This window comes from Solanum lycopersicum, chromosome 5 (genome assembly GCF_036512215.1).
Source record: "Solanum lycopersicum chromosome 5, SLM_r2.1".
In the NCBI taxonomy this organism is placed as follows: domain Eukaryota; kingdom Viridiplantae; phylum Streptophyta; class Magnoliopsida; order Solanales; family Solanaceae; genus Solanum; species Solanum lycopersicum.
The window spans coordinates 20,321,413-20,338,716 of NC_090804.1; the positions used below are offsets into that span (position 1 = coordinate 20,321,413).

Here is a 17,304-nt window from a genome sequence, read left to right on the forward strand (position 1 = left end):
TCGACACTAATGAGCAAAAAGGAACAAGAGTGCGAAAAAAACAAAGAAAAAATGCTTGAGGATCACCTAACCCATTGGGCGAGATGTCGAATGGCCAATGTTTCGGCTAATGTTCCAGAGTGCAAAGCCTTGAAGGATGTTGACACCTGATTTTGACCCTTCCGAATATATTAATTATCATTCCTCCTCAATTTCAAACGATTTAAAATATATATATATATATATATATATATATATATATATATATATATATATATATATATATATAGGCATTTATCCCATCCATTCACCGAGAAAAACACCTGCCTTACACTAAAAGTTCACGCGCTTCTTTATTCAAAACAAAAAAACATTCTGAAATGAACCCACATATAAAAGTGGGTTGGGACGCTCATTATTTGTGTTCGTACATTTTTTCATTATTGCAGTACAAGTAAGACCTCCACTATACTAGTTATGGAGAGGATTCATGCCGGATGGAACACGACGTTTCGAACCATAGACTACTGTTGCTGGAATGAAACGAAGCTTTGGAACATAATTATGCTTCTTGCTAGGCCCTGATAGCAGAACTGCATGTATATCTCTGTTTTTGTGTGTGTGTGTGTGTGTGTGTTGCAAGTTAGTTTAACCAGTTTTGTCGACTTTTTATAATTTCCAGATAACATATTCGCTTTGCATAATTATATATGTAGTTATAACATATCATAAATATCAAAAAATGCCTCAATGATTTTACTTTTTCAGTTAACTATTTTATTTTAGTTATAAGTTCAAGTTAATTTAGTTATAATAAAATTGATTATTTTATAATTGAATTATTTATTTTATCTAGTTAAGATTAAGAGGCTCTTTAATTAAATTTATGTAAAATCATCTTGTTTATATTGTGACCAAGTCAACGGCCGAATCAAATTTGGTTGCAATGGAAAATCATTTGGGTTACACTTTATTATCCTTCCTTAGTCATTTCTTCAAATTCATTGCAACCCATCCAAAGGACCCCAGTTTTGGTGATATCATTTCAGCCATCTCCAATTCCTCTATGACCCATTCCATTTTAATTAATTTCAGATAACCCAACTCCTTATATCTCCCCGTCCGGCCCATTTTTGCTTTATTTTCCCTTCACGAAGAAACCCAGCATCAGTCTCGCAGCGACAACAATGACCAAACGACATCCTCACAGCCTTGAATTGCAACAATATGGAGCGTCGAAATTTGTGGGAAAGCAATAGCTTTTTGCATCGTCTTCCTCACCGCTCATACAACAGTATTTGGGCGAGTTGTACAACAAAAAAGGCTGCCATTTCGTCCTAGCAGCTGCGAGGTTGTGCCACATAGAAAGGGAAGGACGTTTGAATCGATCAAAAACGTTCATTCCTCTTTCCTCTTTCGGAATGGGGTTGATAGCTTCAGAAAAGTAAGTCTCCCTATTTTGGGTGAAAGTTCTTTTAAAAAATTTGAAATTTTGGTGTTGGGATTTTCATTTTTACCCCTGTCCCCTTCCAAATTTCCCCAAGTTTATTCCAAAACGTAACCTTAAGGGTCATCTATAAAAAAATGACTTCTTCTTTATCTAGGGGGATGATTTTTTTTTTTAGGGGGGGGGAGGGGAGTTAACTTATAGAAAGCTGAAAAATAGGGAAAATTTGGTATTGAAATTTCTTTCTCGAGTCTGAAAGTTTTTTTAGAGTAATAAGAAAATAATAATTTGAGTCACCTTGAGAAAACATTATCTAAGAAATATAGTAAGACTCTCAAAGGAGAGGGTGTTTTAGTCTTCGATCGAGGTCTCACATTTTCATTCCATTTGCATCGTTTTGTTCTAGTTCCGCTTGAGGTTCAAATTTGTGGTGGAAGTTTCCAGAAATTCATCGTCTCTGGTTCACTGCCCAGGAAAAGGTAAACCCATTTGTTTTTTTACTTTAACTCGTTGATCAGTCGTTTGTTTTTCTGCAAGCTAGAGTGTCCTGTTGATTCTTCTATTTCTTTTTGTTTGGTTACTACCGTCCATGACTTATTGCTAATGGTTTGATGAAAGTCTGTCGGGTTTCAAGTAGAATATTTTTAGTTTATTAATGTAAGAAATGAATCCATCATACGAGTTGCCCGTCTTAAAATATCTATGGAGGCTAGGAATGAAAGGTCAGTCTGTTTGCTTTCGTTTTTCATGAGAATTCACTCGTTTGTTTGTTTACTATTGGGATTGCTCTTGGAATATTTCGAGTATCGTGATTTTAATTTGTTTAATCGAGAATATGGTTTAAGTATGTACATGTGGGATGCGTATGCTTTGAATTATTATTATTTTTTATTTTTTTAGTCTGCAAAGCGTTACTTCCCAGCTTACTCTCAAGTGTTCATGGCTGTATTTTAATTGTTTTCAAATCACTATGCTCATCTTAGGCATGTATCGCTTCTTTGTTATTTATTCTTCTCCATTTTTTCTAGTCTTGAACTCCATTGTTTTTGTTTTCATTTTCTGAAACTCATCTTGGTTGACTTTTTATACATATAAGCATGTATATAGATTTATGTCTGAGATGTTATAGTTTTCTTTGTGCTTAACAGACCTCCTTCCCTATAGAAGACTTATATCTTGATTTTTCTATATGTTTGCCTATTTTTTTTCTTTCTTACTATTAAAATGCTTTCCCCTGTTTAGTTAAAAGGGCTGATTTAGGCTTATCTTTTTTTTTTCTATTTCTCCTCCTTTTCAGCGTATATCCATAGTTTGTCGAGTGTATTTGCTGCCTGCTTATTTAACCTGAAGCTAAGTGTTTATATTAATTTTGTTTGTCATATTTCCTTCCCCATTTTCTTTATCTAAAACGAGCTAAGTCTTGAAGGGATAGGAATCATGTGTTGTTTACAATGATCCGTTTTCTTCTTAAGTTATTAACTTTTCATTTTATGCATATATATTTGTCATATTATAGTAAGTTTGTTAGTCCCTTTTAAAAAAATGCATATCCATATTTCTTCCGTTGTGTTGCTTTTATTTCTTATTTGTGATAAAACTCATTGTTTGTTTATCCAACACCCTAATACATTAATTGAATATGATTTCTTTTGTTGTCTTGGTTTATTGGTCGGAGGGTGTCAGAATTATATTTTCTAGATGTATTCTTTTCTCAAGGTAACTCAATTTGAGCTCATTAATTTATTTCTTCTTTTCTTGTCGTATGTGAAATTCATTCGAGTCCATTTGGACTTCGCTCCCTGCTCTATTTGTTGGTAACAGAGCTTATACGTGACAAATTATTTGAGTTTCATATTTTGTTTGAGTCAAAAATCACTTAAAAATGCAATGATGTCCTATCTTTTAGTGCTATCGGTGCGTGGGTTTAAACCCTTTGGTAAGTTTACATCATTTCTTAGTGTGCTCCTATTAGAACATGGTAGATATAGCCTTTAGAATATGGTAGTGTGAATTCTGTTTTATTTGGGTGTTTTCTTACATTAACTACAACTCTTACTTACTGTTTCTTTTGTGTTTTGCATGTGAAATATGACCGGGTCCTCATGGACCATTATCTATGCATTTTCCTAATGGAACACAAAGGCTCAAATCTCCATATCAGTTAGTCTATCAAAATGAAAAATAAGTTACGGAAAAGGTGAACAGGTCTAGATTTGAAAAATACGCGCAAATGAAGAAGTCGAAGATTTGAAGAAGTTATTTAAAAATATTGTATTTTGTTATTTTTGGGCCTAAGCCCTTTTGTATTATTATTATCTTGTTAGTTTAGGACATGTAAAAATCGAATGGGCATAAGACCCAAAAGAAATGGGTCCAAAAACCGGTCCAGGAGGACAGAAATCGGATTTGGACCTCTCTCTCTCTCTCTCTCTCTCCCTCCCTCCCTCCCTCCCTCTCTCCCTCCCTCCCTCCCTCTCTCTCCCTCTCTCTCTCTCTCTCTCTCTCTCTCTCTCTCTCTCTCTCTCTCTCTCTCTCTCTCTCTCTCTCTCTCTATACTTTGCTGCTTTTGCTTACTTCTTGTTAAATTTATGTGGTTTAGGGTTCAAAGGCTCAAATCCCCTCAAGGCGCTATTTCTTTTTAATAATTCAAATCAATCGATTTTTAAACGGACTTAAAATATGATAAATTTTACAAATTAAATAACTCACTTAGATAATATGTTAGTATTTAACTTTTGGTAATTCTAAATAAATTTTCAATTCAAACTAAGTTCAAGTTAGATCATTTTAGCCAAATAAGTTAGTTCTTGGATAATTGTGAGTTAACAATTGTTTTAGGTGCCGAAACAACCTTCCTAAAATATAAATGTGAATTTAATAGTTTGTATATATTACACGGGCATACTATGTATATTTGATTACTATGAGGCCGAACATCGCCTATGAAGGCTATCAAAGTTTCAATTTTAGCTGGTGTATCTATTACCTTATTTATGATTCTACTTTCTACATTACTTATCAATACATTGTGATTCGTAGTGACGTCTCATTGCTTGAAGATGTATTTTTTGTTTTTTGCAGGTAGGTCCAGATAGGGATTCTAATCGATCCCTCAACTAGGATTTGAGGTTCAACTATATTAACTAGTATTTCATTATTTTGGCTCGTGTACCTTTGCTTTTGTGACTTCTGTTATTCCGGTCATGATCTTAGTGGTCTGGGCTTAGTATTTCAGATGTATTGCTCGACCTTCTCAATCCACAATTTTGTCGAATAGTATATTTCAATGGCTAACTCGTTTGAATGAGATATGAAGAGTTAATACCTCAGATGGTCACTTGACTATGGACTCTTCTCTTAGAAAGTCACTCAACTTTCAATTTTCACTCAAAAGTCATTCAACTATGCACTTCTTTCTCAAAAAGTCACTCAACTTTGAATTTTAACTCAAAAGTCACTCAACTATCCACTCTTTCCTCAAAAGAACACTCAATTTATTAAATTATTTTTTTTAACTAAAATTTATTGATATTAATTATTATATAACAAATCAAAAAAATTTAAAAATAAAAATACCATTTAAACCATTTAGTGTTCCACCCACGTAACCCGACCCATTAAAAAACATGATATGACCCATTTTATTTTGTCTTTAATCCTAATTCAAGGTTTAAAGAGAGGGACTAATTAGGATTAAAGATAAAATAAAATGGGTCATATCATATTTTTTAATGGGTCAGGTTAGGTGGGTGAATCACTAAATGATTTAATTTATTTTTAAAAATTTTTGGTTTGTTATATAAATAATTAATATAAATAAATTTTAATTAAAAAATTATTTAATAGATTGAGTGACTTTCTGAGGAAAAAGTGAATAGTTGAGTGACTTTTGAGTTAAAATTCAAATAGTTGAGTGACTTTTGAGTGAAAACTGAAAGTTGAGTGACTTTCTGAAAGAAGAGTGCATAATTGAGTGACAATCTGAGGTATTAACTCGAGATATCAAGTGTCAATCACACCTATTTAGTTTTGAGGCGTACAATCATCACTACATTTTCTCACTGCTACATGCCATCATCAACTATTTTCAGCTACCAATACCATCACCTACTGGGATTATTAATTATCACGATCCAAAACTTTTTTTTCAATCATCAATCACCACAACTGATAGTTGTTACTACTAGCCATCATTACCATAATAGCAAGATTGTAGTCCATAAAATGTTTAATAGTCTATTAAGATGAATTGGATAGAAATTTTATTGTTTCACATGAATAAATAATCCGAGTAGGAAAGAAAAAGTAGAAGCATCTAATCTACATTATCCTCAATATCCAAGAGATCTTCATCGTATAACAAGCATAAGTGTCGTATTCAATGCAAATTGATGCTTCGTTTGTCGACTAAACACAAAAGTATGATATTCCCATCATCATTAGACATTGTATATCAAAAGAATTTTCAGTCTGAACACCAGAAATATCCAGCAAAGCTCATGACATTACCCTATAAGTTTATAGCTTTATGCAAATAATCTTCTTGGATTCAAACTTAAAACACCATACAAACTGTTTTTTTCGAATTACCTGCATGCACACATCCTCAAACTATAGCAACAAGTTATGAAGTTTGAACTTTTAATTTCTAGTGCTAGATCCTGAAGTTCAGGGGAAAAAAATTTGGAACAGATACTTCTGCGAAAAGTGGCTATTTATTTTTTACATTTCAAACAAGGGCTAAATAAACAGTCCAAAATAGCCATGCCACCTAAAATTTCTTTTTTCCAAAATTGTAAGCGGTATGCATATATGACATGTAATATAACGTAAATCGAGGGTTCCAAAACAATTTGCCACAAAGAAACACATCCTTCTTGCCTACCTACATGCAGGTAGTAATTCAAACCTCATAAAGGGCCTAATAAACAATTGACTAAACAAAATCGGTCTGGGAACATACATGACACAAGCCAAAAAGAACAAGTAAATTTTACTTCGGCAGAACTTCGGTTGTCTAGTGGTTTAGCAATTACTTCCGATGCCGCCTCTTGGGCTCAGCTCTTTGCCTCTTGTCGTCATCCCACTCTCTGTCATACATACTGCAGTGCATAGTTAAGGCATCAAATATAAGCACACTTCAATGGCAAGTCATGACAGTGCCTTTACACCAACACTTCCCAAGTTGAGTTCACAAAAGTTAAATTTCAGTTGATAAGATATGCAGCTCTAAAAAAAGATTATTTACACCAAAATAATTGTGCTTTTCATGTATATATCAATTTATGGAATCATAAATGACATTTGGACATTGATACCAAATTGACTTTAAACAAACTCACTAACCCCTGAAAGTTAAAATATGGGCAACAAATTTTGAGTACACTAAATGAAATAGTAAAAATGCACCGAAATTTATCTAATTATAATTGTATTTTTTTCAATAGTAGCACAGTATGCAATAGTAGAGGATTTGAATAAACCACCTATAGAAAAACCATGCCTATCGAATGACAACCACTAAAAAGGCCATATAGATTGGTAGCATTGTATAATTCTAGCCAGACTAGTATTTTGGATGACAAGGCATTGCTGATAAAAGAAACAAAATCTTCCATTCAAACAAAACAGTTGCATATGTTGGTTTATGCAGCAGATGGTCAAAAGAGAACTCTTAAGGAATTGTATGCACATTTATCAATAAGGATACGAGTCCGCATCACGACGGGGTGCTTTGCTGGCACTTTCTTTTCCATGAATCCTAAGACCTGGCTCGTCCAAGTAACCTGGACGCTGCTGAACAATAACACCCTTCCGCTCTCCCCTATCTCTTCCATCACTGGGCTGCGTCATATTAATAGAAAGAGGAGGATGAGCAGCGGGTGAATATTCTCCAGGTTCTGAAGCCATATGCTCTCTCTTAAGTTTACGCCTCTTTGAGGCATTTGGATCCATATCCTCTTTCACGAGGATAGCTTTCTCTCTCTCTCTTTCCCTCTCCTCTACCTACAACACAAATGAAATGTAATTAACCACAAACATGCAACAAGGCAGCAAGAGATCTCAAGGGTTTTACTTGAAAGAATCTGACCTCTGAAACAAGTAGGTAAACAACAAGACATAATTAAACAACAAATAAGTCTCAATCCTAAACAAGTTAGGGTCAACTATATGAAGCCACACTTACACTGTCACTCCAAACTCGTAGCAAATATTACACAAAAGAAAACAAATTTAATATGTAATAAAGTTAAAAATGATTTTAAAAAATCCAAGAAAAAATACACACCTCTGACCAATATGAAGACAAGAAGTTATTTTAAGCAAGGAAGGATAGCATTAGAAATTATTTGAGTATTACTGTTAAGCCGAACCAACTAAGATTCTACCATCCTCATCACCCCAACTGGAAAGAGGATGCAAAAGGTGTAAGGAAAGAATATCCCAGCTGCTACATCTCAATAAGTTAACATGTCAGTGGATAGCGAAGTATAAGAAGACAAGAACTCAAAAATATTGCAGGTCAAATGATTAACAAGAAAGTGACACCGGTAAATGCTTTCTGCAAGTAAAATGGATAGTCATGACGACACGATATGGAAGCATATTGATGCATAAAATTTAGACAAACAAACAAACGGTAAATCTAGTCCTCATAAGTGTTCAATGTCTTCCAAAATGTTAAGAGACTCTTAACCTAAAACTATTCCACTAGTACTAAATATTGAGGCAAGCTCATTAAGCGCAACCCTAAATTTATCAAGGCAGAGTCCCAATGATTAAAAAAAAAGTTAAAGATGGATATATAGCCAAATAACCATTACATTGTCATGGGCCTAAAAGTACGTGATCCTGCTACTTCTAACTTTAGTTCACTCTGGGCATTGGTCAATGGTCAACCTTGGCCAAATCTTCCCAGTCTTCACTTTTAAACATCATCATGAACACATTATACTTCTTTGAACAGCTTACCCAATACCACTTGAAGTTCCTCCAGCTGCTTAAGAAATAAATGGATCTCCTTGATTTGCCTCCTAAACCCTAGTACGAACTTTTTACTAGTTGTGATGCTTCCTCCTCTTGAATAGGGTAACTGGAGCCTACTTTGTTGTTTCTCAGACCTCAGGGGCGAAAAATATAACCCAAAACAGGGAAACTACTCCCTCCATACTTTAAAGAATCTAGTTTCATGTTGTTAAGGTCAAAATATGAACAATGGGCATATTATCACATTAGAAATTATAAAAACCTAGAGAAAATATTAGTTAACTTGGCAACCGAAGAAAAACAACTGAGCATTTGTCCATCTTGAAACACAGGAACAATAATTGGGATCTAGATACATTCTTACACAATTAAAACTCCAGCTACAGTTGTAGAATGAGATCGGAAGAGGTATAGGATGCAACAGAAAATATGAGTACAGATGGAACCGCCATAGAGGTATGAAGAGGTTGGAGTAGGATGACATACCAACCTATCCAATACAACACTAAGAGATGGTAGAATGCCTGATGCCATCAGCAGGATCTTGATTCTAATGTATAAGAATAAAGAAGATATTTGAAGTTGTTGGAACTATCGTGGCATTAAGCTTATGAATTATATAGAGTGATAAAGCGTAGACTTGGGGAAACTCAGTGTCGTGAAAGGAGAGCGCCTTAGGTGAGAGGCGAGGCGAGGTAGGACCCTATTACTGGTGAGGCGAGGTCTCAAAGGCAAGAGGCGATGAGACATAGGCATCGACTTTTGTGAAATAAAAAAACTTGACTCAGCATTTTAAAACATTAAAACATAATATTAGGGTTTATTTGTGACTTACGCGTAGCAATTTAAAACTTTAAAACATAATATTAGGGTTTATTTGTGACTTACGCATCTCAAATGTCAAAGTCAACTCTTCTCGTTTCTTCTTCTTTCTTCTCTATTTCGCCTTACCCACTTCTGTTCCTTCTTTCTCATTAAGTAGTAAGGCAGTTGTTTTGTTCTTCATCAAACTGCAATCTACACAGTTTCTTCTTTCTCATTCCTCTGTTTTAGTATTGCTTGTCATATGAATTATTGAGTCATTCAAGTTCTGACTTCTAGTATCTACTATTTACTTTTATTTTTTCAATTGAAATATTTGTTAATACGTTATTGCAATTTAGATTTGGTTATCTATCTATGCAATTAAATATTTTAAGTTTCTAGCATTAATTGGTGCCTCATTAAAAAAAGCAAGGCAAACATTATCGTCTTTCATCATCCAAAACACTAGCGACACTACAAGAGATACTGAGAACCAACAAGACACCCTAGAGTCTAAAGGGTTCAGGTTGAGCAAGATCATGACCAAGACACAATGCACGTTCAGTGATGTAACACGAGGCCGGCATGGAAGTAATGCATACACGAGCTATTCAAACGAGAAGAAATTATAAGTATCTTGGGTATGTTATCCAAGAAAATGGGAAATAAGGATGTCACAAATTACATTGGTGCAAGTGGATGAAATGAAGGCTCGTATCTGGAGTCTTGTGTGATAAGAAGGTGTCACCAAATCTTAAGGGTGAGTTCTACAAAATGGTGGTTAAGCCAGTGAGTGTTGGCCTGTTAAGAACTCTAATGTTCAAAAGATGAAAGTTGCAAAAATGAGAATGTTGTGGTGAATATGTGGGCACACTAGGAGAGATAGGATAAAAATGAGGATATCGAGAAAAAAAGATGGGTGGGCTTCGATGGAGGAAAAGATGCAGAACGAGGTTGATATGGTTTGAATAGGTGAAAAGGGGATGCACAAATGCTCGGGTGTGGAGCTATGAGGAGTTAGCTATTGCTGGATTCAGGAGAGGTAAAGTAGGCTGAAGAAGTACTAGGGAAAGGTGCTTAGACAAGACATAAAGCAATATCAGCTTACCAAGAACATGCGTGTAGAAAGGAGGTTGTCGAGGATACAGATTAGAGTAGGAGGTTACTAGGTAGTAGTTTGTTGTCTTGCTATTAGTCCATACTAGTAGTCGTAGTGTTGCTCCTATAGTTTCTTCTCCTTGAGTTTCTATTACTATTTGTTGTTTCTTCTACTTTGATCATTGTATTATTTTGTCGAATTCACAGTATAAAATGTTGTGTTATGCTTTCACTTTTGTTGTTTTTTTTATTACGCTTCGGGCTGTTTTTCTTTGAGGCAAGGGTCCATCGAAAATAATCTTCCCATCTCTGCGGCAACAGTATGGTCTATGTGCTCTCTATCCTCCCTAGACTCAGTTTATGGGACTACACCGGGTATGTAATTGTTTCCCAATGGACCCACAATGGAAGTTATATTCTTGTTAAAAAGATGGATGAAAATTTATAGCGAGAAAAAGAGATCCACACACAGTATCCATTGATCCAAAGAAAGCATATGATTAGAGTGCCTAGAAAGGTTCTTTGGTAGGCATTGGAGAAGAAAGGAATCCATGTTAAAGTTCATAAAGGACTTGTATAAAAAAGTACTCACTAGTGCTGGAATAGAAAAAATACTCATTCAGAAAACCAATTCTCTTTTTTCTACAAATGTAGGAATCTCAAGGTACCACATGAAGAAATAAAAATATTTTTTATTTTATTAGATTTTTTTATAGTTATGTAAATGAAAATCAATGTTGGGGTTAAATATGATGTTACATATATGACCTATATAATTAGTTAAAGAGGTACATGGAGTTATTATATTTTAATTGTTAAATTGAGATCAAGAAAGAAGGCAAAATTTCAACTTATTTATTAGTTAAAGTGATAATAAAAGAAAAGAAACAAGAATAGGATTCTTTTGGAAGTAATATTTTTATCAGGAATAGAATTTAAAAAGGACAAAACCAGGGAGAATCACAGCAGTTCTAAAATGATGGAATAGTGATGGAAATGCAGGAAAAAAGGAGGAGAGATGGAGGATTGTCCCAGCATGCATTTGGTGGACAATTTGTTACGAAATGAATCAAAGATGTTTTGAAGGAAAGAACAACAATATTCAAAAAACAAAGATAAACTGCCTAGGTCTTTATTATTTTTGGTGTAAGCAAGTAGCAATAGGAAATTCTGAAGATGTTTCTAATGTTATTCTGGCTCTAACTAGAAGATATTAGGGCTGATGCAAGTATGAAATTTTGAAGGGGAACTACAATTTGATGTAGTATACCTGTGGATATATAGAAGTAAATGTTACCTTACTCCAAAAAAAAAAAAAAAGATTCTAACGCATTAACCAGGAAAAAGGCATTTTTGACCCATTAGTTAAAAATATGGGCAATTTTTGACCAAACAATTAGTAGTAGGGGCATTTCTTGACCAATCTATTGATGCAAAGGGCATTTTTGGACCATACTATTAACTGAGGGCATTTTTGTTGAATTTCCATAATTTAAGGGCATTTTAATCCTTTTCCATTAATTTTATGCAAAGTCCTGTGTAGTTTGCCAGCTTATGTGTTGAATGTGCTGAAGCCAAAACTCAATTCAATGCTTCAGTGCATATTCTAAGGAGCGATAACGCTAAAGAGTATATGTTAGAAATGTATTCTTCATCAATCTTCATGTGTTGATACCATCTTTGAAATGAAGTGCACTCTTGAAACGGAAAACTTCTTCAATTTAAGAACAATGGTCAAATATAGAGGGCAGGACTTTAAAAAAGGAAATGGCCCCTTGAAAGGAGACAGACTGACAATACAACATGTTGTTTCTTTCACGAGGCTTCACTTCCATTTTGATGCTTGCTTAGAAACATTAAATTTAGATCTCAGATATATAGCCAAAACACACTTTGAATAACGATCAAAGATTTTTTTTCAAAAAAGTATGAGCAAATGGGAATAACTTCAAATGGAACTCCCAAATTTAGAATGTCAGAATTAAGAATAACATGCAACGAGTGAGTAGAATATCTATTTTTATACAGACAGAAAATGTGTATACCTATCAGTCTCAAGGATGATGGAATTCTAAACTATCATAATAGTATATATTCAGTTCCAGTGACTTTCCTAAAGTTCAATAATAATTGTGGGCATGACGTAATAACATCAACAATTTCACTGTCTACTCTATCTTGAACAATTATGCATGAAATGTGAATCAGGCTTACCTTAATTGAAAGTTCTCTCTCTTCCCGCTTTCTATCTCGAAAATCATCTTCTCTCCTTCTCTTCAAATCATCCTGCAACAATGCGTTATTCTCTTCTGATCGCCGTCTCTCTCTCTCATCATGCCTTGGAGAAAGTCTTTGACTATGTCTGGCAGTTCCAAAACGTCTATCAGAATCGTCCTCTCTCCTGCCTGCACTAATGGATTGCGGGACCAGATGAGGAGGCAGTGGTGGAGGTGGAGGCAAATTTTGATTATGAAACCGATCATCTGTAAGAGATTTTTCTACAGATGCTTCATTATGTCGCAGCTTGCTCCTATCATCTTTGATCCTTTCATCCTTACTCAACCTATCAAAGTTCCTATCAGCAACTCTCTCATGTACTCTCTCAATTGAACGTTCTCTTCCATGCCGCTCCGTTGATCTATCTCTTGATTTTTCAAATGCATCATCACCGCGAGACCTATCAGGACGGTCCCCTCGCTCTCTGGGGTCTCTCTCAGGTCTTTCACCACCCTTTTCTTTTGATCTATCAAGAGGCTTTTCAGAGGCTCGGTTCAATATTTGATCATCAGATCCATGTTTATCATAATCTGCTGGATGAAGTTTATCTGCAGCTCGTGCATCTATTAACCATTCTTTCTCCGATGAACGAGCATCAGCACATTCAGTATCTCTACCGTCAATTTCACCTTTCCGGCGTTTGTTCAGTCTATCAAGCTCTTCTGCGGGAATAGATCTCTTCTGTACTTTTTCATTAGCTTTAGAAGCATCTTGTCTAGGCGAATGAACCAGACGCAATGTGGACTCCTTATGCACATCAGAACTTTCAGTGACATCATCTTTTCCAGCAGAAACCCTCAGATCAGCAGATTTAGTAGTTGTATGTTCAGCATTAGATTCGTTTGAAGGATCTAACAATCTCGTCAATGGAGCTGCACCTTTAGGTGCAGCAGAAAACATGCTACCGTTCCCTGAAACTGTAGTAGAAACATTAACACTCCCACTTGCTCTGCTCTCAGAAGGATAACTAACATCACCAGAAGCAGCTCCAGATGCTCTTCCAACAGTTTTCCCAGATTTTTCATCTTTTGCAATATCATGTTTTTGTTGCTTTGACAGAGATCCAACCGGAGTAGATCGCTTGCCTGTGCCTCTTCCCTACAGTAAAGGGTGAATATTTTTTAAGTTCAAACAAGTTAACAAAAGAGAACTGCTCAACTAAATAATGGAAGGATCCATCATCTGCAGAAAGATTCATCGAAAAGGAAAGCAAAGCTTCATAATACATATTACACACTAACAATTAGGGGTGGCAATAGGCGGGTTGAGTTGGGTAAAAAAAGAGTCTAACCCATTTCTTTGTATCTTCATTTTTTCAAAAAATCTCAAACATTATTAAAATTCATTTTCTGCTTAAAAGTTCCTGCTAAAAAAACTAAGAAAATATGAATTAATTAATGAGTCTATGACTCAAAACTCAAAAGGTCACTTAACTATGTTGATAGCACACTCAACCAGATATTTTAGATTTTCCACTGTCCAAATACCTATTTAACTACCTGAATTATCAATCTATGCTCTTTTTTGTACTTCTTAAATATTATGATACTTTCTGTTTCTAATTAACATTATGGACTTATCTATGCTGACGGTCTACCGGAAACAACCTATCTACCTCCAAAGGTCTATGTGCATTCTACCCTCTTCATAGTCCACTGGTGGGATTATACATGGTATATTGTTGTTGTGGTCTAATCTATAGGATAATTAATATATCTTATTTATAAAGTAAAGGTGATTATTTTTTTTTAACAAAAATCAAGCATATACAGTATTAATAAAATAATGGAGCATAGTAAAAAAATTACTAGATAATTTAGGAATAATTGAGCCACCATTGTCTCCTCACAAGTAGAACACGTGCTTCTTATTCAATGACTTTACTAAGCCATCTACTAGACTACTACACATTATGTATATGTCAGTGTTCTCAAAGGCGCTCTTAAGCTACAAGCATAGAACATGTCGAGCGCTTAGTCACACACACGCTTTATGGGCACTTCAGTGTCGTCATCAAAGCTCCGGGGCATAATTTTCCTTGCTAATGAGTGCAATCCTAAAGATGTGACACTAAACAACTGGTATTTCACATTATTGTTATATTTTTCAAAATTTCATTGTCCATATATTTATTATCCATGCTTACGATTATTAATCTCGGACTACATATACATAGTCGTAGTTTTCTTCAATTTGTATTTTTTTCAATTAAGCCCACAATTAATTTGCAATTAAATCCCCAAAGGATCTATGACCTTTTTTGCATGAACCGCTTTTTGACAACACCGATATAAGTTATACATTTGTTTCAAAAAAATTTAATCCCCCTCAAAAACAACAAAAAGAAGTTTGGTCCCACTAGATGCAGAGAATCACTATGATGAGATTGAGAGGATCAAACAGGTTGAACTGTTGAAGCAAGCATCTTCAATGACGATTTAGAAGTGTTGAAGTGCAGCAAGTTGAGGGATAACTGAAATAGGTTGTATGGAACACATATGTCGTGTCTGCAACTTACGAATTAAACCCATACATGGCAAGCCCATTTTCACCCATACAATTACGGGTTAAATATAGGTAGAAACCCACATTTTACCCATTTGAAATATCAAGCGGCCAAAATCTTGACATGATATTGAAAACAACTTATATGTAAACCCATGGTAAAGGTTGATTCGGGTCAATAATGAACCGAATAACCTGATTAAAATAACCCCGATGTATGTTTGGACCCACGCGTGGTGGATGGGACCATTGGGACATGTTAACATATGTGCATGGTGCAAGATGGAAACTATATTCAAGTGTTAAGTGGTTAAAGTATCAAAATGGAATGACGAAATCGAGTCCAATGCAGTGTCATGGCATCATATCGCATGCCTAATGCGAAGAACTTAAAGTTTTTAAGGGAGAGTTTCAGTAACTGATGTAAGGCCAAAAATGTATATTTTTAATCATTATTTGCCACATATTTAGTAATTTTATTTATCCTTTTTGTGCATTAATTTTATGAACCGTGTTTAATAGTATATTTTATTTGTAGGGAGTAAATTGGTATAAAGATGAAATTTAGAGCTAAAACGAATTTAAAATGGCAGATTATTGAAGAAAATCAAGCAAGCAACTTAATGGATTAAATTCAATATAATAATGTATAATATATCATGTGTGAATTGTGAATGGTAGAATTGAAATTGACAACTGCTCCCATGCGTCAAAATCTAAAGACACTCACAAAATTTGAAATTACAACAGCTTCACGCGAAAGACCCAATTCCTTTTAGTTTTGGGTTCGTCATTTGTTTTGGACTCGACTATTTTATTTAAAATTTTCTACATCTATAAATAGTCCATAGTATGGACTATTCTTGGGAGGGCATCAATCAAATACGAAGTCCTCATACTTTTTAGTATTCTTTTTCTTCTTTTGTTATACATTAGTAGCTAAAGACCCTTGTTTTGGGGTTGTAGCTACGTGTAATTATTGTTGAACATCAATTGCTTTGAATTAATGTTGATTATCGCTTACGTTACTTTTTGTATTCTTGTTTTAGCATTCCATGCTTGATCACCATAGAGATAAATATATTGTTTATTCTTGAACTCGGGAGACGAAAGGCAAATAGACTAAAGAATACAAAGAGCTCAATCTCTCTAACATATCACTTGTTTATACTCATGCTCAGGATAGACACTCGGACTAACAACGAGCTTGGTTACGAAATAGCATGTAGTTAGACAGTCAATTGGAGTAAAGCTATTAGAGGTTGAGAGAACATGATCATAAAATAACCCTATAAATCAGTAATTTGATAACCGTATTTAATTCATGCAAGAAATGTGATACATGAATTCTTAGTAAACTGTAGCCCTAGAATTGCCCCAGTTATTGTAAGTAATTTTATTATTTTATTCCTACATTCTTAGTATTCAAATATAAATTTAACTTGTTTGTCACGCTTGAATAAATAACTAGACTAGTATAATTTAATAAAATAGTCAAGTCCTTTGGGTTCGATAATCTTGCTCTTTTAGAGCCACAATATTACTTGCGCGACCACGTACACTTGCGCGTGCAATTGGAAGCAACAGTAACTTTATCCCCCAACACAAGCTCACTGGATACTCGCTAGTATTAAGGCTCATGCCACAAGCACATCATGAAAGGGATTCTACAGCTGACCACCCAGCATTGTAATGGTCTCGTGCCACGAGGAAGGTATGTCTAGGAACAACTAAAGCCAGGCTCGTACAATCCTATTCTGAGGACCCTCAATGTATCAGTTGTTGAGGTGAGACGTTGCATTGTTCATGGAGGATGTCGTTTCAAATCTGTTTTATATCATTTATTTTCTTTTAGAGGTTTGCATGCCCGACAATTAGAACTCATGTTATTCCATTAGATGCTCCATAGTCTTAGTGTGCAATTTGGGCTAGAGATTTATTATTCGAGTGATCGCTGGAGTGTGCAATTTGGGCTAGAGATTTATTATTCGAGTGATCGCTGGACTTCATAAGTTGATATAAATTTGCTTAACAATTATTTTGTATCTAATGACCATTAATGTGTTTGGACTTGCCCCCATTACCTCTTATTACTTACATAAATGGTTAAGTGAATGGAGAACTAGTTCGTTTGATAGGTGGTATCAACGGGAGACAGTCACATCTAGGGGATAATTATGGACGGGACACTATGTTATGCAAATTGT

The 17,304-nt window shown here is 34.9% G+C and overlaps 1 protein-coding gene and 1 long non-coding RNA gene across 4 annotated transcripts in view; one reads left to right on the forward strand and one right to left on the reverse strand.

Moving 5' to 3' along the window:
• The first annotated feature begins 912 nt into the window (after window positions 1-912).
• LOC104647369 (uncharacterized) lies at window positions 913-3,847 on the forward strand. The gene is made up of 2 exons (XR_741459.4): window positions 913-1,423; window positions 1,833-3,847. It is a non-coding gene; the product is annotated as an uncharacterized lncRNA (long non-coding RNA).
• A 2,344-nt stretch (window positions 3,848-6,191) lies between these two features.
• LOC101261518 (THO complex subunit 2) overlaps window positions 6,192-17,304 on the reverse strand; it is a 54,399-nt gene continuing 43,286 nt past the window's right edge. For 2 of the 3 annotated variants that reach the window (XM_004239212.5, XM_069297958.1), the window contains 3 exons: window positions 12,530-13,690; window positions 7,137-7,432; window positions 6,192-6,528 (listed from right to left, as the gene is read on the reverse strand). In XM_004239212.5, the coding sequence (XP_004239260.2) occupies window positions 6,459-6,528; window positions 7,137-7,432; window positions 12,530-13,690 (1,527 nt within the window). In that variant the 3' untranslated portion in view covers window positions 6,192-6,458. The remainder of the gene's footprint in view (window positions 6,529-7,136; window positions 7,433-12,529; window positions 13,691-17,304) is intronic. The other variant, XM_069297957.1, reaches the window with a different exon arrangement.